This window comes from Haplochromis burtoni, unplaced genomic scaffold (genome assembly GCF_018398535.1).
Source record: "Haplochromis burtoni strain Fernald_Lab_line unplaced genomic scaffold, NCSU_Asbu1 Contig_221, whole genome shotgun sequence".
Lineage (NCBI taxonomy): Eukaryota > Metazoa > Chordata > Actinopteri > Cichliformes > Cichlidae > Haplochromis > Haplochromis burtoni.
The window spans coordinates 758,657-775,910 of NW_024582582.1; the positions used below are offsets into that span (position 1 = coordinate 758,657).

The following is a 17,254-nucleotide window of genomic DNA, read 5'->3' on the forward strand; positions in this document are numbered from 1 at the left end:
GAGCAGCTTCACAGAAGAAACTCACTTCCTAATGCAAGTTTCACAATATCTGCACAACAAGAGATAGCGCTAAGACTTCAGTTTACAAGCAAAGTGCGAGCAGAAATAGCAAGCGTTTCACCCTAATTTTGTGTCTTAAATAAAACCATACGACATTAAGTAGCTGAACAAAAACCAGCTGATTCAACAGGTGAGCTCACCTCTGGCAGATTGGCACAGTTGGATTTGACGTCATATTCAATGTAGGCTGCCTCCACTCCTGCTTCTTTACCCATCTGTGTATAGCAAAAGTCTCTGGTGGAGTTGATCCTGTGGTCTACATCTTCAAGGTTAAACACGCAAAGAGCCGACTCCTCACTGGGCCGAGTTGAAGCCAAACGAGTGGAGAAAACACCAACTAGAGTCTCTGAACCCCGGCCCCCTAAGTCTTCTTTGGACACGCCCAGCTGGACAGCTTGCAAGAGATTGTAAATTTTACCCGTCCTTGAACGACATGTCAGCGGTACTTCCACATAGGAGTAATAGGCCTGATCATCCAAACACACGCGAGAGATGTAGGTACGGTACTCGCGCGATGGCGACTTTAGGTCCCTTCTGTAGAAAAGGAAGTACACGTGCTGACGGTGGGCGAACGAGGCAACAAAATTATGATCGTACTCTGAGAGGCGGCCAGCCACGGCCAACTTGGCAGTCTCTTCGTAGGAAAAGATGGGATCCTGGGCAAGGTTTCGCGTGGAAATAGGCGGATGGCTGCTGGTGTAACCCCGACCCACAAACAAAACAGGCTGCTTGTCAGGATGAGAGCGAACCACAAGCCCAACAGTACTAACATTAGGGTGATTAGCCGCTACGTACTGAGTATCAACCGGCCTCTCTGTGGAAAAAAGCACTTGATCCACAGAATCCAGGCTACGCTTCTGGCAAATTCCTTGGTTGACACTGCCGCAGGTTATAAGTTCCATAGAGTAAGGATTGACCAACAAGAGCTTGTTGTGGTTGCTAGTTTCTCGGGCCTGAGGACAGTTTGTCTCAGTTACAGGAGGTAAGCAATCCCGGCTGTCTGTGACGGGGCCTGTGTCATCCTGTAGCTCAGGTTGGAGGAAGGGATCCAACTGGAACAGGCGATTTCGGGCCCCGACGTAGACCCGACCCACGTCGGGGTAAGGATGCAGGGCCAGGTGCTCAAACAGAGTGTCATTTCGGATAAACGTAGGATAAAAATTGGATGGGAATGAGTCTGATCCTTGGACAGTGCCTATAGGAAATAAAATTAAGGGACAGCCAGTGGCCAGCAGCAGGAGAGAAAGCAGCGTTTTGACTGCTGACAATGAAAGACGCACCATCCCCAGAGGCATGGCGGCAGAGCTGAGGGAAAGAACAAAACACAGGATGTCAAAGAATTTTCCAGACACAGAAGTTATATCATGGATTCACACATAACAGAACTTACTTTAGAAACCATCCACCCATCTATTTTTAATCTCTTTTTGACAACACAATTATGATTTGAAACACAAGACCTTACTGAACTTTAATGTTTAGCGGTATATACTGTATATTAATATTAATCATGACCAAAATAATGAGGTGAGCATACGAACAAGTAATCCTCCTCTAAACACTTCTACTCTTGAGTCTGTACGATGTAAATAAAAGGGAATATCTGGCTATGCTCTAGTTGTCCTTTATTTGCAAAGGACAACAAATCAGAAAAAAGTTTTCTCAACATGACAGTGAAAAACATCTTTAGGCAGATGAGCTCAAAGACTCAAGACCAACATAGATAAAGATCATTTTTGAATTGTGAATCATGCAAAGCTACTGTAGTGGAGCCCAATTATAAAACATCTCATGATGAGCTCTCTCAAGACCTTTGCAACCTTATTCTTGTAAAACATACTGATGGGATTTGTTACAGAAGAATTTCTAAACTGCTGAAGGTACCAGTGAGCATTGTTGAGGCCATAATCCGGAGAAGCCGGCTGCGACCAGGTGCTCCCCGTAAAATTTCAAACAGAAGAGTGAAAAGAATTACCAGAAGAGTCATCCAGTACGTTTTCCCCTGTGTCATTTCTCATAATTACACATAATTTATGGACATCTATGGTTTGATGTCTTTGCATGTGTGGATTGGACGTGTGGTTACCAACATCTGGTAAGACTTTCTTGTCCTTGAGAAATATATTTACTTATACTTGTATATTATGACTGCTGTAACAGTTACAGCATAAACCAATGTTAGCAAAGTAGAATGGGAGGCAGAGCCTTCAGTTTTCAGGCCCCTCTTCTGTGGAACCAGCTTCCAGTTTGGATTCAGGAGACAGACACTATCTCTACTTTCAAGATTAGGCTTCAAACTTTCCTTTTTGCTAAAGCATATAGTTAGGGCTGGACCAGGAGACCCTGAATCCTCCCTTAATTATGCTGCAATAGCTGTAGGCTGCTGGGGGATTCCCATGATGCATTGAGTTTTTCTTCTTCAGTCACCTTTCTCACTCACTATGTATTAATAGACCTCTCTGCACTGAATCATACTTGTTATTAACCTCTGTCTCTCTTCCACAGCATGTCTCTTGTCTTCCTTCTCTATCCCTAACCAGTCGCAGCAGATGGCCCCGCCCCTCCCTGAGCCTGGTTCTGTCAGATGTTTCTTCCTGTTAAAAGGGAGTTTTTCCTTCGCACTGTCGCCAAAGTGCTGCTCATAGGGGCGTCATATGATTGTTGGGTTTTTCTCTGAATGTATTATTGTAGGGTCTACCTTACAATATAAAGCACCTTGAGGCGACTGTTGTTGTGATTTGGTGCTGTATAAATAAAACTGAATTGAATTGAAATTAGCAGAGCGATGAACCAATCAGCACCGTCTCCCAAGAATCTTCTTGGTTCAAACCCAAAGTGGGCCCTTTTTGTGGAGAGTTCCCTCTCTGCCTGCGTTGGTTTCCTACAGGTACTACAGGTTCCTCCCCCAACCCAAGGTCTGTGGTCTGTCAGGTTACATATGTGTTAGGCTAACTGGTAACTCTAAACTGAAAACGGACGTCAGATAAACTAAAGTATGGCGAATAAAGCACTCTATGAATGTATGCTTAAATATGGCTCGTTTCTGAAGTGCTTTAAATGGTCAATAAGACTAAAAAAAATTTTCTATAACTAGTTCATAACTAGATAATGCAAGACTATTTCTCTGTCCTCCTAATGGGGTCATTGACTCCTTTTATTTTCAGGGAATTGTGTTATTAACGTTGACATGACACAGCCAAGAGAAATTATAGATATGCTATAGTCGAAACAGGCAAAGCTTGCTCTCTTGTATCACCTGTGTGATCACGGAGGAGGAGCAGTGATCAACATCGGTTTTGTCCACTAACATCATTTAACTTCTGTCTCAAAATGATGGAGGCAGGACATGAAATAAAACAACGGGGGAAAAACAAACAAACACAAAAGACTGCTTCAGAGCACATAGTGTAGATAAAATCTAAATCTAATAATTCTTGTGCCACCCTTGACGCCAAAACTTGCAATCAAGAATTTGTGATCATTTGCAACGAGTCTTTCACATCTTTGAAGCAAGTCTGGCCCCCTTTAAACTGCAGGATTGTTTTAACTTTAACTGGAGGGCTTGAGAGCATCAACAGCCTGTCTGAGGTCATGCGAACACACTTCAATCAGATTTCAGTCTGGACTATACCAGTTCACAGCCATTCAGAGGTGCCCTGCTACTGGTCTTCCTCTTGTCCTGGTGCATAATTAAGTGAGCCTGAGCTTCAGCCACAAACTTATGGCCGGGCATTTTCCTTCAGGATTTTCTGGTAGAGAGATTCATGGTTCCAATTACACCAAGTCAAACTGACAGGCCCCCGTTTGACTGCTCATATGATGTTGTTTTTATGGAATGCTTCTGTCTTGTCAGGCCACAGAATATTTCCCAAAACACTTGGGTGATCGTCAAGGTATTTCTGGAAAACATGAGATGAGACTTTGCGTGACTTGGATCTCTCCCACGAATGCCATTTTTGCGCAGTCACTTTCTTGCATTCATGATTGTTGAATCATAAACTGAGGAGTTGTTTAGATGCTGTTCTAGAGTCTTGACGTTTTCACACCTTGGCTCAGGCGATTAGAGGATCATCAGGGGTCTTTTTTTCCCCTCTTTGGGGGGGTCACTCCCACTAGGTTCAAATCTGGGACTCTTCGCCATTTGACCTTAGAACTAAAGAAGCTTCTCGGATGAGAGGTGAAACATCTTCAAGCAACTTAAAGAAGTCCAGATGCTTTTCAGTGCAAGCTCCTTTGACTACGATGACCTGGATGACTGAGAACCTTCACAGACACGCCCACTTAAAATCAATCCTTTGATTTTCTGGAAAATCGACAGTGCCCCTTATGTATGAACTCTGGTTGTGTTTACTGACCTCGAAACGATTTTATGTGGTGCACGGCGCTCGAAAATCTGTCAAAAAAATGTTTTATTACGACTTTCGTAAGCTACGAAGCCGCACTGCTTGATGGATTGTTGGAGCATTACGGCTCTCGTAGGCAGCCTCGCGGAGTGATACGCACTGTGCTTTAACATAATATTACCGTATTGTGTGTGTGTAACCTCTTGAGTTTTGTGGATATTAAACATGGTTATGCTGAGGATATGTCGGCTGAAGAACCACTGTCCAGTTTATACAGTTCACTGTATATGTGTCAAGACTACACATGTAATTGTATTAGTCTAGTTAGTAGTCCTAACTACTAATTCTAACCTATATTAAATGCTGCTGTATGTAAGCCTTGTTTGTATGGAAACCTGTTCATTCCACCATGTAAGGGCAACTCATAAAACTCACTGTTACATAAGAAGACACTGTGTCTATTTTTGGACTTTATGACCATCTCATTAAGTTTGATTATTTCAAACAGAAGGACTACTAGAAATAAACCATAGGACACATCAGCTTCTCACCATTTGTTTCCAGTGGTGTTTTATAGAGGCATCTCACCTCTTGACCTCCCAGCAGCTTGGGTTTAAACACACATAGTTCTGGATACAACCTGCAACACAAAGCAAACAGAAGATATATCATTATTCTCTATTCTTAGACAGTGAGACAAGCGGAGCAACGACACATCTAAAAGGATATTAATGCAGGCCAATGAAGCATGTGTGTTTGCCTCTAGGGCTCCAGCACCTAGTATTTTTGAGTACCACCACAGTCCAAAGAATGCTGTGGGAAGCTCATTTTCATTGAAATTCCAGTCAGACCCGTATCTGACAGACTACATCCGTTTGTGTGTTTAAAATAAAACCAAAATCAGAAAAAACTACATAAAAACCTTGCAGTAGGGGCCAAGTCAAGTGATGCCAGTCCAAGAGCGGTTCTCAGTGTCACACACTTTCCCAGTACTCAATCCTCTCTTATTGCTAGGATACAAGGTACAAAACCTTCCAAGTCTCTGCCAGAAAAACAAGTTGGTAGGAGGTAAAACAGGACTGCATGGACTGTTTATACACCACAAACCCTCATTTCTACCTCAAGTCTACAGCGTTTACCCAGTTATAATTGTTAAATGACATTAAAAGCTCGACTTTCTTCTTCATACAGTATATGGCTGCTCATTACCTCTCCTCCTCCACAGCCTGCCTGCACTCCACTGCTGGCACAGATTTATCTCTTACGAGTTCAGGCTTATCCAAAAGGGAGATTGGGAAAAAGACGCTATTCATTCCACTGAAGAGGCTGAACTTCAACCAGTGTGTACACACACACACGCACGCACGCACGCACGCACGCACGCGCACACACACACACGCGCGCGCGCGCGCACACACACACACACACACACACACCACACACACACCCACACACCTTTTCCCCTGCCAGATTAAGAGCATTAGAAAGCTTGCTTTGTTGGTGGAAATCTCCTATATATGGGAATGAGGGTAAAGGTCTGGTAAGAGGCCAAGGACAGTATCATCATTATCATTGTTGTTGTTGTTATTGTTGTTATTGTTAATAATAATAATAATAATAATAATAATAATAATAATAATAATAATAATAATAACAATAATAATAACAATAATAATAATAACAATACTAACAATAATAGCATTATTATTAGCATCATCATCATAATGGATACTTTATATCACACATTATATACACATGTTACCAAATGTCAATTCTCATCCAAATGTTTCTGATTTTCCATCCAACAACATGCATCTTCCTGCACAGCCAATGAGGTCAAGCACGCAGATTCATTTGGTGACTGAGCTGGGAATGATCACATATAAACCTAAACACAGGCTCCTTTGACCCCTGAGGGTGGGGGAAGCTAGTGTTTATATCTTATTTATAAAGCTGCAGCTCCCTGGTGGAAAAGTTCCCTGTGAGGATTATACTTGGGAAGCAGTTACGAGCCTAACAGAGCAGAGGCAGAAATGACTGGCACATTCATTTATAAAAGAATTATTCCAAAAAAAAATATAGAGTGGCTTTCTTTTTCCAGGATTACCAAGTTAAACTAACATTACTGTAACAGCGTTAGAATTAAGGGATGTGTTCTCTAACCCTTCGACTTTGCAGGCCCCAGTTAGCAATCTACTATTTTCACAAAGCTGCAAAACAAAAAGCCAAAAGCACACTAAACTGGACCACTGTGACACTTACAGAAATGTAGAAAAGGTTTCCCATTCCTGCATCAAATAATCCAATCAGACTCAACTTCAAAGTTTCAGACACCTGAGAACTAGAAAATGGACTCCTGATTCAATTCCCCTACATTTGGACTCGGAGTGGAAGCCTTCTAACTTCAGCACGCCTTGGGCATCCGCCAGATGTAAGCGCAAAGAAATATGTGCCTGTAATTGCTTTTATCTAAATGTTCTTTTATGTAATGGACTCCAGTCTTGTTCTAGTCTCCTCACTCAGTAGCAATAAAATATGCACTTTTCCAGCAGTTATGAAAGATGCAGGCACCCAAAGACATTTGGAAATACAATAAAGCTAGAAAAAGACACTTTAAGCTTTACACCCAGAATATACACTAATACAATGACCCCATCATTAAAGCCTCGCTACACTGGAACTAAGACCAGTAGGTCAATGGCTCTCTCACTAGTGTCTAATTAAAAGTGCTTTGAGTGCTCAGGTAGATCAGAAAAGTGCAACTTAAGAACCAGTCCATTCACCATTCAGAAAGTTCACCAACAAGTAGTCCCAGTACTTCCTGTCTACTGTACAAAACTATTAACAAAAACAAAAGAAACCCCAACATAAAACACACAAGTACCAAAGCAGACTTTGTGGAGATGAGCCCAATTATGGCTTTTATGACAGATTTCCCCAAACAGTAGAACTGAAGCCATTTCCTGTATGTTATGCTTTTGTTATATTTTAGTTCACTAAAAAACTTCTTCCACGCTTAGTTTTTAGGTTTTATTTCAGTTCACTATAATAGTTTGGTTCATATGCAAATTGTCTGAGTACACTGTTCTGGAGTGTAGTAGTGTTGAATCATTGCAGTGTCAGTGGGGATCCATAAACCACAAATGGCTCCAAACAAGCAGCTTCCCACAGAGCTAAGAGACCATGACTACACTGAATATGATCAGCGTCCAAAGACAGCGCAAGCAAAACGGACAGATTTAGTGTAAATGTGCAAAAAAAATAAATAGTAAGGTAAATGTACTAATATATTGTTAAGGTCATGATAGTAGTGGGTGCTGAAGCAGATGAATGGGACCAGCAGGACAGATTCCCTGTAGCACAAACCACGCCTGCCAGACTCCACAGCACCACAGAGCATTAAACTGAGCCATCATCTGCTTCACTGAGTCCATCTTTTCATTCATTCTCAACTCAGTTATCCTGTTATACTCAGTTATTCTGAAGGAGACGGATGAGAGCAACAGCAGAGCAGGGCACAGAGTATATCTGAAGTGAAAAAGCTGGCCCAGGGCTACAGAAGGACAATCGTAAAATTGCGAGGAAGGGGGTGAAGAAAAGAGGAAGGGGATACAACGAGAGAAAAAAAGACCAGAAACGAGTGCAGACAAGCCTCAGTGCTCACTGAGAACTGATGGAATGTGACTAATGATAATAAGCCAGAGAAAGAATGAGAGGGGGCAAGAGGGGAGTGAAGCTAGAGGATGAGGCGACCATTAATTACAGCGACCATCCATAATGACCCATTCATTCACAGAACAAGGGGGAGGGAAATAAAGCAAGTTTCTAATTAGTGACATGATTTAGAGAATAAACACAACCAAGCAGGAGCACAAACACATGCCTATAATGAGAACTTCTTCCTACTACGCTTTAAACAAAACAAACACTCACTCCAAAAATCTCTACACCAACAAACAGCATTTACAAAGGATGCTTTAAAGTAACAAACTCATTTACATCGTGACCACATAAAGGCCACTTTGATCTTAAGTGGGCAGGACTGACTGTAAAGCTTGATTACACATTTACACTGCATCTCACATTACACAACACAACTTTTGGGTTAATCCATAGAAAATGTCTCTTGTGAGCCCCGTTACACTGCTGTTGTGGGCCTGATCTCCGACAACATCGAGACGGCCTACCTGGAGGAGATTAGGAACCTGGAGACCTGGTGCCAGGAGAATAACCTCCTCCTAAACATCAGCAAGACTAAGGAGCTGATCGTGGACTTCACTACAAAGCAGGCGAGGAATTACAAACCCCTCATCATCAGTGGCACGCCAGTGGAGAGAGTGGACAGTTTCCGATACCTGGGTGTCCACATCACTCAGGACCTGTCATGGTCCTGCCACATCAACACCCTGGTTAAGAAAGCCCGTCAGCGTCTCTTCTTCCTCAGAAGACTTAGAGACTTCCATCTGCCACTGAAGGTGCTCAAGAACTTCTACTCCTGCACCATCGAGAGCGTCCTGACGGCAAACATCTGCACCTGGTTTGGGAACAGCACCAAGCAGGACAGACGAGATCTGCAAAGGGTGGTGCGCTCGGCAGAACGCATCATTCAATCAGAGCTCCCTGACCTGCTGTCCATCTACACCAAGCGGTGCAAGTCCAAAGCTAGGAAGATTATGATGGACCTCTCCCATCCCAACAATGGACTCTTCTCACTGTTGAGGTCTGGGAAGCGCTTCCGCTCCCTTAAGGCCAAAACAGAGAGAATGAGGAGGAGCTTCTTCCCCCAGGCTATTCGGGCCTGAACCAGGTGTAGGACTGGACTCTCCCAAACACGTCACTATAAGACTGGACTCTCACACACGTCACCACACGCACCACCACACATTTCCTATAATCCTATAATTCCTATAATTTATAATCCTTATCTTTATAATCTCTTCTGCTATTTGCACATTCTTTACTGTAAATTTCTAAGTTAATTTGTAAATTTTTGTAGTAAACTGTAAATTGTAAATATTGTAAAACTTTTCTTCTGTCATTTAATGGTCGGGCATTGTACAGCTACAAGCATTTCACCCCCATGTCATACTGTGTATGGTTGTGTGTGTGTGACAAATAAAATTTGAAACCATTTCTTATTAAATCATTTCATTTACTTGTTGAAGTGTGAAACGCCACAGCAGTTCTTGGTTTTCTTTTCTTTTTTAAAAAAAAAAAAACATTTTTTGTTAAACTGCATTTTCACACATTTTAAAGTCCCAATTTATGCCATTGTCTAAAAGCAGCCCGCTGGGCCAGATTGGAGTGTTTGCTGTGCCGATTCTGGCCCCTAGCCTCATGTTTGACACCCCTGGTTTGAAGTCTGTGAGAGCTGACACACATTGGCTGTCCAACATCCTCCTCTTCTTTGTTTCACTAGGTCACCAGTGTTACTGCTTTGCTACACGAGTGGTATAAACAACATTAATACACCTACGCCTCACAGCAAGAAGGTCCAGTGTTCTAATCCACCATCTGGGGAGTTTGCATGTTCTCCATGCGTCTGTGTGGGATCTCTATGGGTACCCCAGCTTCCTCCCATGACCCAAAGACATGTAGTTAGCAGGGTTACATTGATTGGTGATTTTAATTTGTCCATGAGTGTGGACAAACCCTGTGACAGGCTGGTGACCTGTCCAGGCTGTACCCCACCTCTTCCCCTACGGCAGCTGGGACAGGCGCCAGCCCCCTCGCAACCCTGAATTACGTAAGTGGAAGAGGATGGATGGATACATACATATATATTTATTTATGTTTGTTTGTTTGTTTGTTTTAAACCACAAGTAGGCCTGATCATGAAACTTCCTTTGTCCAGCATTGCAAACAGTATGATTACTAAAGCTAACATTCACTTTACAGTGAGTGCAGCTGTTGGACACCATTCCTCATTTTCAGAAAATGCAATCATGGAAGAGTTTGATGTGAAAAACGGCACAGAATCCTCTGTTTTGCATAATAAAGTGGAAGAAAACTAGGATTTATACAAACACAAGAAATACATCGACTTGGAACTTCAAATGGTTAATCAATAATCAAATCTGAGAAGCTGCTGCTCGCCTCTGCAGTCTTCTTTTGTTTCCAATACACATTATAGAGTATATACCATATCCCATTGGAGTATGAGCTGGACCGATCAAAGTGGCAGCGTATTAAGTTTACATTTGAAGTTTCTGCAGCTGCCAAATCTTTGTGTTTCCTTCAGGAAGGATTGGGAAATAAACTCGTTACTCGTAGTAGTCTTTACTTTACCTCTACTCTACTTTTTCCTTGGATGTGTTTTGTTGAATGTATATTGAGACAACAATGCAAATAAGAAATGTAGCTATTCGATGAACCAGCTTCATGTTCTGCATTCTTAGTAATAATGACACACAAAGCAAAGCTCAAATATCCAAGAGAAGGAGCATTTTTTCTTAAAACCCTCCATTAATATGCAAATTTATGCAGAAATTTGCTCCAAAGTCTAATTAGATCACATGCTCCAATGGATTACCTGAGGTGAGGTGCCAACAACATGCCTACAGTCACAGAACACACTCTGTTTACCTAAAGCCAAAAACAGTCTTTCCTTAACTTCTATTTGACATAATGGATTTCCAAATAGTTATTTATAGAGAAACCCTCAATAATTGCCACCCATCTTAAAGAACGTATTTTAACTGGTGATGAACTTCATGGGGAGCAGGAATGAAAAGGGAAATGAGGAGGAGGGAAATCGCTGGCCCGTGCTTTCTTCCGGAAGGAAACATCTTTCCAGAAATGAAGACATAAAAGTTCATAGGTTTCTGGGTCAGGACTATTTAAGGGATGAAGTTCCTCAGTGCCATAACGGTGAGCTTTCCTGGACACGTTTCAGTTGTCAGACAAGGGCAGTCACTTCTCACTGCCTCCGTACAGGAAGTTCCCATGGCTGTTAAACTTTATGACCCTGAGGAAATCACTTTAGGGTGACAGAGGATGAGCCTGGCACAGGAAAGGATCGGGTCTTAAGGATCACCTCTGTGTTTGGGTGGCCCTCGATGACTTTGACCAAGCACATGGACATGTGTTCCTGTTTCCTCGCGATAAATCAGCCTCTCTGTATGTCAGACACAAAACGCTTGTTCTCAGCTTTTTCAGTTTGGCAGATTTAAAGATGCGTACGCTATCTTGGGCTCACCATCCATTAAGTACATCTTCTTCCAAAAACTACAACTTAAAGATCTAAATATCTTTTAGGCTCTGCCTTCTGTTGGTTAGCATCCCTTCAAGTTAACAGACAACAAAATTGTGAGATTTACATAACTAGTTTAAAATAATAATAATAATAATAATAATAATAATAATAATAATAATAATAATAATAATAAATAATGGATTGCATTTTTATATAGCGCTTTTCGGGACCTGTCAAAGTGCTTTACAATATCACTATTCATTCACTCTCACATTCACACACTGGTGGAGGCAGCTACAGTGTCAGTCCCTGGGGGGCAGACTGACAGAAGTGAGGCTGCCATATCGCGCCATTGACCCCTCTGGCCATCACCAGTAGGCGGTAGGTGAAGTGTCTTGCCCAAGGACACAACGACCGAGACTGTCTGGGGCCGGGGTTTGAACCGGCAACCTTCCGATTACAAGAGGAACACCCAACTCTTGAGCCACGATCACCCTTACTCTCCTTACTGCAGTTATACTGACTGTTTCTCATAATTAAAAAAAAAAAAAAAAAAAAAGAAGCTTTCAGTATTCGGAAGGTTGCCGGTTCGAGCCCCGGCTTGGACAGTCTCGGTCGTTGTGTCCTTGGGCAAGACACTTCACCCGTTGCCTACTGGTGGTGGTCAGAGGGCCCGGTGGCGCCAGTGTCCGGCAGCCTCGCCTCTGTCAGTGCGCCCCAGGGTGGCTGTGGCTACAATGTAGCTGCCATCACCAGTGTGTGAATGTGTGTGAATGGGTGGATGACTGGATGTGTAAAGCGCTTTGGGGTCCTTAGGGACTAGTGAAAGCATGGCATGACTTTAAGCTGTGTGACGAAGTGCCCGACTGTGGTGGAATTAAATGTTAAATGAGAGCAAGTAGCGAGCCATGAGGGCTATCATAAACAAACAGCAACAGCTGCCAGACAGGAAGCTATGAAAGAGGGTCGGTTTATCTGCATCGTATCTGGATCAGATGCAGCAAACAGGTGCGGCTGACAGTAAACACACCACAGAGTATCTACGGCGCTGCAAGGCCACGACTTCTGAATGAAATCCAAGCTATTATGTTTCAGGGTAAGTCATATCTTATGCCTTCCACTCAGTTCTTAGTGTTGGCGAGGTGGGAGTGTTATCATCAACAATAAACTAAAACCTAGAGACACATAAAAAGTTCAGAGGATGAGGTATGATCTGCCACAGAGAAGAAAATGCACTGTGAATACAACCTTGATGCATGTTCCATCTGTTCGTGTCCATCCTCACACCGAGGCTCATTCACAAACGGTGAATACACACAAGTATTTGCATATATAAAAAAAGAAAAAAAAAATCTGTGCAGACAAAAATTTCATTCACAAGTTTGATTCAGTTTTCTTTATACTGGTCCCCCCCCTCCCCTCCTCCAAAAACAAAGCAACCCCCACGCAAAAAAACAAATGCTGAGAATTACAAATCAATGCATAAAGATATGAAATTACATTTACAAACATAAAATACCAACTAAAAGCGATATTCAGCACCTCTGGTATTTTAGCCTGAGCATCACCTTTATCTTTTTAGACTACGCCCACACTAACCCGGATAGATTTGAAAGTGGCGTTGTCATCTACACCAGCATTTTCAGTTGTTTTCACAGAGTTGTGCGTCCACATTGAAACGGTCGAAAACGCTCACGTTCAAGTACTGCACATGCGTGAAACACAAGACCTGCCTCCTTGCTGTTTATTTAGTGTCTGGTTCTTTGAAACGTCGCAGCAAAATGTCGAGGAAAAGCAAAGTTTTTTTAAATGGACTAACAATGAGGTGGAGTTGTTGCTGCGAGTAACACAAAAGTACAAAGTAGCAAAAGCGAGTGAGAATTAAAGTATTTGAAGAAAAGGAGCACGTACAGACTGATATTAATCTTTTATAGGGCTGTCGAAATTGAGAGCAAACAAAACAACTGCTGTATAATGCCCTCCGCTGTCATAGTTTAATTGGTCACATGACTGCATCATATGACTAAAATGTGTCATTGTTTTCAAAAAGTCTGTTTTCGCTGTCCACACTGCAACGCCAAAGCACCGTTTTCAAAATGCTGCGTTTTCCTTGAGCAAAAACGCCGTCTCAGTGTGGACGGGAGGCCAAAATGGAGAGAAAACGATGTGTTTTTAAATGAAAACGCATTAGTAGCCTTAAACTCTTCCAAAGTTTATTCACACTGGTGAAAAAAAACTTTGGAAAAGTCCTTTTGTGACATCATTGACTTCAGTCCGGCTGTGCAGGCGTCTCTCTTACAATATCGTCACCACTTCACCTTGAGGTAAAAATGTTTCCTTGTTCACAGAAACTGGGGCATGGCAGTATTTAGAATTATTCTTATTCAAAGAAAATTGAACAGTGTTAAGAACAATATTGGCAACTGCACACATTTCATGAACCAAGCAGTAATTTTGCCAATATGTTAGAGATGAGATCAACTGTTCTTTGTACAATTCCCAATTTTCCCCCACAGTTATTTTAGCTCATTTTTAAAAAGTTTCATTTATTTACTGTCTGAAAGAACAGCATAATTTTTCATCAGTTTACTACAAATAATCCTCTTAATCTTACTTTGAAAGTTTTGTTGATACTAGTCAGCAAACTGCTAGCAGAAGGCCAAACCAACCAGAACCAGTTCATGTGCCACTGAACTCACTGAGGCTGCAGAACAGAACAAGAACTACCAAACTGCAGTCCAGAAAGGTCAACATACAGCCTGAAGACTCACTGAGGAGGCGGCATCACAACGGATATTTCCAATCGAAGGACCATTGAGGCCTGTGATTAAAGGACAAACCGTTGTCTTGCCTTTGCATGACATTACTGTTAAAATATTCAAGTAGCTTTCTGAACTGTTTACCAGCACTGTGTGCGCGCGTGCGCGTGGTGCGTGTTCTCTGCATCACAGTGGGTTAGGTAAAGCATAAAGTGGACGGTGTGTGTTTACACGGTGGATGGCAGCTTTCCAGTGGGAGACTCCACCCCATGAGGGCAGAGACGCAACATCACGCCATTATTGCCATGGAAACACACTGACCCTGAGTTTTGAACGCTGTGTTTAACTCCTCTGGAGTCTGAGTTAAGATACACAGACCAGGTCAGACTGTGATTAGACAGAAGCAGAGCCATCGATTCATAAGTCAGTCTCTGAGGAGCGTCATATAGCTGATGGACACGAATAAGAAACAGAGAGGAGAGAAGAACAGAAGAGAGATCAGGACACATTCAGTTTTTATCACATAGAGCCAACAGTAAAATTCTGGGTCAAGGCCCAGAACTATATAATAAAAAAATAAATAAAAACCATTCATATTGTTACTTCTGTTCCACCAGGTAGGGCTGCTCGATTATGGCAAAAATGATAATCACGATTATTTTCACTGAAATTGAGATCTCGATTATTTGACGATATTTATTTAACCCTTTAAGACCTACTATAGAACCAAGTCCGCCAGAGCTTATATTATTTTTTTACATGTTGTAGTGCCATTTGTGGGAGCATTTCAAGTTGCTATACAACTGTTATAGCCCATATTTTAATAATATGTATGCATTAAGTCCATAGTAACTACATTAATTGCAAAAAAGTGCAATAAACTACAAAAAAATTGAAAATCGTTTTTGTTTTTTTTACATATATTTCTACTTGGAGAAATTTAAGAGGTTTATCCCTCAAAACTTTAAATACAAAAAAGTTGCAAAAAATAGTTTACAACAACAGGAAATTTATTTTGAGTGTCTTCATAGTTTTATTTTGGAGATACACCAATTTTTATATACTGCAGGAAAAACGAAAAAACAATCCTATGATGCAAATTTGCAAAGAAAACAGCAGGTGCATCAAAATAAACTATTTCCAGCAGTGCAATTCGAGTTCTAAGCATCCCAGCAACTATTCAGAAAAGTCAAACATGACCAGTATAGGCTTTTAAGGCCTACGAGTAAAAAAACTACAATTTCCGCGAAAATGACGTCACTTCCGGTTTCGGGCAGGAAATGGCGGATATGCGGTAGTTCGCGCTGAGTCTGTTTCAATGTGGGAAGTGTTACGAACAGCTGATCGGATCGGCAAAGCGTGTTTCTGGAATATTGTGTTTTTGTTCCTGCAAGCGCTTTTTATGGAAGGAAACCGTGACCGAGAACAAGCTGATGGCATCAGATGTAAGTACAACTCCTCCGGGTTATTGCGCTAGCTTACACGGTTCAGGTTCTACAGGGATTTAAAAATAGTTACACAAATCGGAGCGTGCTGCTCTGACCGGCTTTAAAGGGTTAACAATGACTTTAAAAAATAATATAAAATAGTGTGCAACACCACTGAAGTTTTTTTACCTCTCTTTTCAACCAACGGCAGTCACTCTCCTCTCCAAATAACTTCTGCTTAGCTTTCCGAGCTTCCCTCGGGTCCTCTTAATCAGCGGTCTCCAACCTTTTTTGCGCCACGGACCGGTTTATGCCCGACAATATTTTCACGGACCGGCCTTTAAGGTGTCGCGGATAAATGAGGGAGGGGCTAATAATCGGCTCAGTCATTTTTAATGATCGTTGAAAGCCCAGATCGTAATCGTGATTAAAATTCGATTAATTGAGCAGCCCTACCACCAGGAGCCACAGTGGGCAGGGCAGCACCTATTGAGAGAGAAACCCCTTCAGTGAATAAAGGTTGTTCCATCCCAACAGCTCTGGCCCTGCTCACAGGACACTGTGGGATAGTTATACACACAATTGTGTGTCTGCAGACTTTGTTGGGCCTAGTGGGTTTCTGAGCCATCAGTCAAATTGTGCCAACAAGCTGTGTGTTTTTAGAGGCCCGGGGCCAGTTGGAGATAGCGAAGCGCACCAAAGCTATTTTCTAATAGCAGAAGTGGATTATATAAATCGTATTTTAATCACTTTTTATACTTGTCCAGGTGTCTGCAGCTATATGATACAAGTCATTTTCCTGTTACACTCTTTCCTACTACTCAAGTGTGCTTCGAGTCCACCGGAAGGACACATGCAGAGTTGTTTTATTGACGTGTAGTGTCTCATGCTAGTCAACGTCCTACACAAAATGTCAGTGTTCGCAGAGGTCTACAGAGAGCCTCATGGTCACATTTGACTCGGGCAGGTCAATGCATACTCCCAGATTCAGAGCCTACAATACAACATGTTATAAGAGGTTCTCACTAGAGTACCCCAATACTAAGAACACTTTGATGCAATACAACATCCAAAGGAAAAAAAAAAACAAAACATTTTTTCCTTTTCATTTTCAGATTGTAAATTATTTCCAGTCTGAATACAGTCATATTCTCCCCCCCATCAGAGCGCTCGATTCAATTCAATAGTTTTTGGAGCCACCTTCTGCAGCAGTAACTTAAAATCATAATCATTAACACGACTGTCAGTCTCCAACATTGTTGTGTTGTAATTTTGGCCCACACTTCTTTCTATCCTTTTAATGTTCAGTTCATTGAGGTTTGCAAACATTTGTTTATGCGCAGCAATAACATCAGCATTCCAAATCAAATTTAGGTCTGGACAGGGCCACTGCTGTAGATTAGTTGGGATCATTGTCACAGTGCATGGCCCAACTTCAGCCAAGTTTTAGCCAGAAGATAGCCTCATATT

The 17,254-nt window shown here is 42.0% G+C and overlaps 1 protein-coding gene across 2 annotated transcripts in view; it reads right to left on the reverse strand.

The window, feature by feature from the left end:
* Positions 1–17,254, reverse strand: part of plxnb1b (plexin b1b) — a 94,181-nt gene that overhangs the window by 32,516 nt on the left and 44,411 nt on the right. For both annotated transcript variants that reach the window (XM_005938601.3, XM_042226624.1), the window contains exons 2-3: positions 4,955–5,043; positions 201–1,365 (exon numbers count right to left, since the gene is read on the reverse strand). In XM_005938601.3, the coding sequence (XP_005938663.1) occupies positions 201–1,355 (1,155 nt within the window). In that variant the 5' untranslated portion in view covers positions 1,356–1,365; positions 4,955–5,043. The remainder of the gene's footprint in view (positions 1–200; positions 1,366–4,954; positions 5,044–17,254) is intronic.